This window comes from Oryzias melastigma, linkage group LG4 (assembly GCF_002922805.2).
Source record: "Oryzias melastigma strain HK-1 linkage group LG4, ASM292280v2, whole genome shotgun sequence".
Classification (NCBI taxonomy): Eukaryota; Metazoa; Chordata; class Actinopteri; order Beloniformes; family Adrianichthyidae; genus Oryzias; species Oryzias melastigma.
Genome location: NC_050515.1, coordinates 3,169,132 through 3,176,641, shown reverse-complemented (window position 1 = coordinate 3,176,641; position 7,510 = coordinate 3,169,132). Strand labels below are relative to the sequence as shown.

The 7,510-nt window shown below is 37.1% G+C and overlaps 1 protein-coding gene across 4 annotated transcripts in view; it reads left to right on the top strand.

Annotated features, from left to right (window-relative positions):
• The first annotated feature begins 393 nt into the window (after positions 1-393).
• Positions 394-7,510, top strand: part of LOC112150368 (guanine nucleotide-binding protein G(q) subunit alpha) — a 28,813-nt gene continuing 21,696 nt past the window's right edge. The window contains exons 1-2 of one of the 4 annotated variants that reach the window (XM_024278613.2): positions 400-967; positions 1,300-1,484. In XM_024278613.2, coding sequence (XP_024134381.1) covers positions 1,349-1,484 — 136 coding nt within the window. In that variant the 5' untranslated portion in view covers positions 400-967; positions 1,300-1,348. Of the gene's footprint in view, positions 1,485-7,510 lie in introns of all 4 variants that reach the window. The other 3 variants (XM_024278612.2, XM_024278614.2, XM_024278611.2) reach the window with 3 other exon arrangements.

Sequence of the window (7,510 nt, the reverse complement as noted above, 5' to 3'; positions counted from 1 at the left end):
AATATAATTTTCCTTTTAAATTTTATTTTTAAGATGTTTTTAAATATTTTTTAAAGTTCATTAGTATAATTAATAATAATAATATTAATATTGTTGTTGTTGTCTTTCAATCCCCTGATAAATTCAACAAGTGGTTTTACTCAATATCATTTGCACCAGATAATCAGTGTCATGCATCGTATGATGTTCTTTATGAGCAATATTTGTCAATAAAAAATCAATAAAACTTGAAAACAAACGTGTGTTGGTGCCGCTCCTTTTTGACAGCAGATGGGCGTTGCCCGTTGAATCCAAAGTCATCCTCATGCGGTCTTTCGCCCCGCCACGCCCCCGAGGTGGGCGGGAGCGTCCTCTCAGACGAACTTGGAAAGCTCAAAAACAGGGAAAGAACCGCCTAAAGGGGTCGAAATGCTCCCTCTTGATTGGCTCTCGGTCTGTCAATCATTCCCAGTGACGTCAGCAGCAGCGCCACACTGGGTTGTTGAGGAGGAGTGGGCGACGAGGAGGGACCACCACTAGGGAAAAAAAAATAGCAAAATCGATAAAATGCGCGGACAAAAGGGGTCCGTTTAACTGACAGCAACTTTTTGTCGCATCTTTCGGGATTCGTTGCGGATTTGTTTCCCAGGAATGAAGATTTTTTGTCTGTTTTATTTATTTAGTTGGCTGCAATTCCAGGGATGGCTGGCTGAGCTAGCCTAGCCTGCTAACAGCTAGCCTGTCACTGGGCGCCTCAGTGTGGGAGAGAACTGCTCCGAGTGCGTGCTCTTCTGTGGATTCAGTCTCTGGAAGACTTTCATCTGGACATTTAGGACGGCTCACCGGCGTGAATGGACACTTTAGTCAAACGTGGGTTGTCGGTGCGAGGGCGAACCGTCCAGTGTTGGTTTTTGGGGCGGCTAGGCTTCTAGTCGGCCGGGCGATCAGCAACAGTGCAGCCTTTCTTTTTATTAATCGTTCATTTCAGGTACGCCTAGATTTGAGCTCATTTTTTCTGAAAATGCCAGCTATCTAAAACGTTAGCCCTAATAGAAAGCATTAAATAATAGCAGTTCATTGGATAATTCAGCCCCAAATATGAATATTTGCACATGTAGGAGCGGCCGAAAGTGCTGCTCCACGCTGCATTATCGGTGATCTGCTCGGGTTTTCCCGAACGGAAAGCTGTCAACATTTGACAGCACTTTGCATCAGTCAGCGGAGGCCACATTCTGCCCCACATCAGGTTAGGATAGAACTGAAACTGAAAACACTTTCTCGCACAGACAGGAATTTTCTTTTTTTTTCACTCCTCGTAAGGCGTCGCACGGCGAACCTGTTGAGACAGGCAGTTCCAGCTCATGCAGGGATGACTTTAGACTCCATGATGGCTTGTTGCCTGAGTGAGGAGGCGAAGGAGTCCAAACGGATCAACGCCGAGATCGAGAAGCAGCTCCGACGAGATAAGAGAGATGCGAGAAGGGAGCTGAAGCTGCTGCTGCTGGGTGAGTCCACGTGAACGCCTCAGGTGGTTTTTCAGACGCCCACCCTGAGGAGAATCTGGTTTTTGGTGTGTGCAACATTTGGCATTTATCTAATGAAGTACATGTGTAAAGAAAATTAAGTTAAAAAAATTGGATTTTAGTGTTTCTTTATTCAAGTCATTGTGAATCAGGAGCAGACGAAAAAACATGTTCTGATGGATCCACTTTTTGATGTCAGGTTGGGGGTGTGAGCATTGACTGTATATAGAGAACTGGACAGAGCAAGTGGGGCGTCACCCATCGAAAACTCTGGCTCAGGCGACATGAAGCCAATTCAGTTGCCATTTTTCCGTGATACGGCCGCCGCCATGTTGGAGCCAGTGATTACTCCGAGTCGGTCTGAGTCAACGTTTCTATGGCAACTATTGTTATCAATCGAGAGTAAGCTTGTTTGAAGCCCAAACCCCTACCTGTCAATCAGATGCTTTGAACATTCAACATTAAACCACCTATTGGTCAGTTTTATAACTTGAAGAACTTGTGATGAAGAAAAAAACATAACAAGAAGATGTATCAGAGCAAAAATGGTTATTCCGACTATTAGAATGACTGTATGACTCTATTAGCTCAACTCTAAATTGGCCTAAAAAACTGAAAAGAAAGCCTAAATTAGCCAAAAAAGCTAGCATATAGCGGAACTATTAGCTTAACACCAAAGTAGCCTAAACAACAAAAAATTTATAAATTAGCCAAAATAGCTAGCATGCAGCTAAAATATTAGCTAAACTCCAAATTGGCCTAAAAAAACTGGAATTTTTTTTTAGCCAAAACAACTAGCACATAGCTGGTAGCCAGCTAAATGCCAAATTAGCAAAAAAATAAAAATAAAAAAATAAAAAAAACACAAGGCTAAATATTAGCTAAACTCCAAATTAGCCTAAAAAACTGAAAAAATGCCTAAATTAGCCAAAACAGCTAGCATGTTGCTCAAATATAAGCTAAATTCCAAATTAGCCAAAAAAAAATGATAAAATGTGTCATTCAGCCAAAACAGCTAGAATAAAGCAAAAAATATTAGCTCCAAATTAGTTCCAAATTAGCCTAAAAAACAAAAAAAAAAAGCCTAAATTAGCTGAAACACTTAACCTGTGGCTAAAATATTAGCTAAACTCTAAAATAAGCCTAGAAATCCTTAGTCAATGCCAAACAGTCGAAGAAGCTAGCATAAAAAGAGCTTAATATTTAAAAGTTGAATGAGCTAAACAGCAATGGATGACCAAAAAAACGTACAAAAGAAAAATAATTATATGAAATAAAGAAAAAGTGAATGCATTCACACTATTAAACCAAAAAATAGTCTATCATAGTTCTGACTGCAGAAGGGTGGAGAGAAATGAGTCCCACCCACAATTCAGAGGTGAATTTCTAATGAACTCCTGCTGCTCTGCAGAAACTTGGTTCTAGAAAATGACAGTTTTTTCTTTTTTGGCCCAAAACCCAAAGACCAGTGGAAATGCTTAGAAAATAAATCAAAATATGATCGGAGTGGAACTTTAAAGTGCTATAAATCCTGCGTTGATGCCACTGTAGCTGAATGATTTCACATGCAAAACTCTTGTCACCACAACCGCTCAAACATAATCACTCACATCACCACAGGATTTGGTTAGGAACTGATGTGGAAAAGGACGTTTGCATATGTGTTTCTAGTCACTCAGTTAAAACAGATTCCAACCCTAATAATACCAAGTATGTGTGCATTTTTAGGCTGACACATCAACCTGTTGTATCTGTTTTAGAAACTTACTGGAAATGCTGATGACTTCTGTCAAAACCCACGCTGACAAAAAAAGGAAATCATTTAAATTGGTGGATTGTTTAATGAACTTTTGAAACTGCTGCAAAACAATGAATTGACTTCTATACTTAAAATTATGCACTTGCAAAACTAGTTTTTATATTTCATTGCAATATTTGAAATGTCATTCTGTGATGCTGTACATACACTTTCGCAATTAAATGGCTTTAAAAAAAGCTGTCATTGCATCAGAAGAATACATGTTGTAGTATTTAATGAGAATAAAAAATAAAGTTTAAATAAAAAATAATGTAGATTACAACCTGAATCTTTAGGCTTCTACTTGTTTTAGCCATTTTATCACATCAATTTGTGACAAATGTTCATTTTTTTAGTCTCATTTATTTCTTTTGTTTGTTACATATTTTGGTTTGTGTGGGAGTTTAATGAAACGTTTTACGCTATACTTTGACGGGATGTGGCTGTAACATTAGAAGGACTGACAGCAATCATGTGAAAGATGCGTTGTCATTGAGTTTGTTGTCACAGAAGACTGAGCTCGTACTTCCTTCTCCCACATGGGTGTGTCAACATCCAACACTCAGACAAAGCAGCTTAGAAGAGGAAAACACTTTCTGTCTCCAACAGCTCCTCATCTTTAACTTGTATATTTGATTATTCTGCAGAGAGTGGATGATTACCTGTTATTTTCATCAGTTTCAACACCAACTATCAGTAACATTAATATGAAAATATCTGCGGGAAGCTTTCGACTATTCAGTCTTTCTACTTCTCAGAAAGTTCATCTGGATTTTAAATAGGGCTGCCACGATTAGTCGACTAATCGACGACTAATCGACTATTAAAGTAGTCGATGACTACTTTAATAGTCGATTAGTCGTTACTTTATATTATATGGAGTCAGAGTGTAGGAAAGTTGAAAGTTATAATGGTGTTCTGCTATATTTTTGGACTATTTTGGCATTTATTAAGGTTTTTTAGGCTAATTTGGAATTTAGCTAATGTTTCAACAGCATGCTAGCTGTTTAGGCTAACTTAGGATTTTCTTTTGTTGTTTTTTAGGCTATTTTGGAGTTTAGCTAATATTTCAGCTACATGCTAGCTATTTTAGCTAAATTAGGGGTTTTTAAGTTTTTTTAGGATATTTTGGAGTTTAGCTAATATTTCAGCTTTTAGCTATTTTGGCTAACGTAGAATTTATTTCATTTTTCTTAGGCTAATTTCAAGTTTAGCTAATATTTCAGCTGCATGCTAGCTATTTTGGCTAATGTAGGCTTTTTTAAGGCTATTTTAGAGTTTAGCTAATATTTTAGCTACATGGTAGCTGTTTTGGCGAACCTATTTTTTGGTGTTATTTTTTTATTCTAATTTACCATTTAACTAATATTTTAGCAGGCTATCAGCTTCAGCGTTTTCAGCTATCAACTTCAGCATCTTCAGTTATCAGCACTAGTGTCTTCAGCTGAAATATTTAGCTTACAGAATAAGCTTGCAGGTAATGTTAATGTGAATATATCTAGTTTTTAGTTAGTTTAAAGCTACTGATGGTTAAGATGTGTGTTTTACATCCACTTTGTGCATGACCCGAGCAGTCGACTAATCTGATTAAATAATCGGTGATTAGTCGACTATTAAAATAATCTTTGTGGCAGCCCTAATTTTAAACAGCTTCAAATACACCAAATTGACAAAATATTGTGCCAATTTTCCTGAAAATGTTTAACTTTGTTCAAATTTGCTTGTAAAAGGGGCTTGTTTGTTCATTTAAGAAACTTTTGATCCACAATTGTAAACTGTTGCAGAAACACATTGCATTTGTCCAGTTTTTCCTGTTCTTCTTTAATTACAGCCTGGGAGGAGATGATTAAAAGAAACTACAGTGACACATTTTCCCTTGTAAACTCACCGAACACCACAGAGTACAACATGCAGGAGCCAGTCAGTACAGCTGAAAAGAAACATTTTTACACCTTTTCTGCTTAAAGAACTCCAAAGAAAATAGTATTTTTTGTGTTTTACTTGTTCTTTTAGCATTTTTCTCTTTTGAAGCTTGTTTATTAAAATAATTGAATCAGGAGGAGCGATACTTTGTGACGCATTCTCTTGTAGACAAATAGATCCATGAACGTCTTTGTTTTCCTCATCTGATCTTGAATCTAGATCAAAATTGCATGGCTGGATAACTGTAATATTGTTCGCCATTTTTGTTGCACTGGTCATGTTAGGTTGGAGGTTTGAGGGGCTGTAAGCTAGTGGGAGAGAGTGTAAATAAAGGGATGATGGTAAATGAGTTCAGGCTCATTCTGCTCCAACAGTCCCTCCCACGACTCACAGCTGAATTTCTGATGAACTCCTGCCGCTCTGCAGAAACGATTTCCGAGAAAACTGTAACAGTTTTTCCTGATTTTGGCTAAAAATGGCATCATAATCATAACTAAAGGACCGCTGGGAATGCTTTGAAAATACATCAGAAGATGATCAGAGTGGGACTTTGAATGTGCAGTTTTTCCCTGTATTGCTGGAAGTGGCATCTATTGCATCAATATAAATAAAAATGAAAGAAAAACAAACAACTGGTCCTTACATCAAAAAGACATTCACAAAAATCCCCTCCAAAAAATGTAATGACAATATATTCATAAATGTATTCAATTCTAACAAAACTACACAGTTAAAACACAAGCTGAATATGTGCATCTTTATTGCATATTTTTTTTGCTCCACATCTTTTATTGCTAAAGATCAAAATTCATGAGGGAAAGTGGGGACATTTAGGACTGCAGCATCTGTAGTTTGTATCTTCAAAGCCTGAGAGTCACATGGACGTTCATTGATACCAGGTTTCCTATGTTTTCTGTGTGGTGTTTAGGTTGGTAAAACGTTATCTGAGACTCATTTGGACCGGTGCATCTGTGGGTGTTTTCTCTGGCTTTTTTCCTACATTTCTGATTTATGAAATTAAGATTTAATGTTGCAAAGTAATTCAATTTCTGCACCTCAGAAATGACCTTTTTGTCGTCCATTTACTGAAGCTCTTTGTGCGATGGAGGATGCTGACGTCACTGTCATTTAAAGTGTAGCAGAAGTTATGTTTGACTCTAGGAGAGCTTTTTTTTTACTCATAATAAACTTCCCTGGTGTCAATTGTCTGATTAAGGTCAGTGTTTTAAAATAGAGAAACGATTCCTAAAGTGGGAAAAACCCTCAGGTATGACACATTTGTAAACAAAAGATGTGCATAGTTAGATTAAAACATTTCATCCAGGATTCAGACAATTCATACTTTAGTGATTAAAAACTAACAATAAATGGATTTCTCTTATTAATATTTTCCAAATTTAGCAAATAAAAAGTGATTAGATATGAAAAATGTTATCCTCCAAACTCAGCAGTAAATGGATGGACCTAAAGCACATAAATGAAGTTAAAGAAATTATTTTTCTGGTAAAACCCAAATCTGTACCTGTAAAATACAATTAAAACAGGAGCCAAAACAGTTTTTCTCTCATGAACATTCTTATCAAATGTGCACAGTACTCAAACAGGTCAGTATTATCTGGGTTAATGAGTATTTGCTTTTTAGAAACACCCAAAGAAATCACATGCACGAAGCTTTCCTTATACTTCTTATCTCTGCGTGACTCTTACAGTAAGCTCAGCTGATAAGCTCCATGTTGGTATATTTGTATGGCTCCGTGCTAGCTGCTTCCAAGGTAACCGCAGGCATTGTTGGTTTTTGTTTAAATAAACCTGCACACGTTCAGATGAACAACCTGAGCACGGCGAGAACAGAATGACCTGGAACATTTCCTGGAGTGGGATAGGGCATTGGCAGGGTTCTGCTCCAATTCTGGTTCCAGGACCAAATCTTTTCCTGGTTTTAAGTTTTGAAACCTCACTGGTATATTCCAATCCAGAACTAAAACAAGTTGGTGGTGTGTTTGCCACATAAAGTGTATGAGGTAAACATTAGTAGGATCCTTTTCCTTTTGTTTTCACTTATTTTAGATGGTGCCGGATTCCCAGAAAGTACCAAGAATTCTGAAAGTCCAGAGTCAAAACTAGAACTTCTTCGTTTATGATATGACTTATAGATAGTTCTACAATTGTTCAACCATAATAAATCCACTAAAACTGGCATTTAGAAAGGGATAAAGCGAATTCTTAACTACCCAAACTTTAGTATTCCTAATTGATCTTTGTGCAATCAATGTAAAAAAGAAAGATT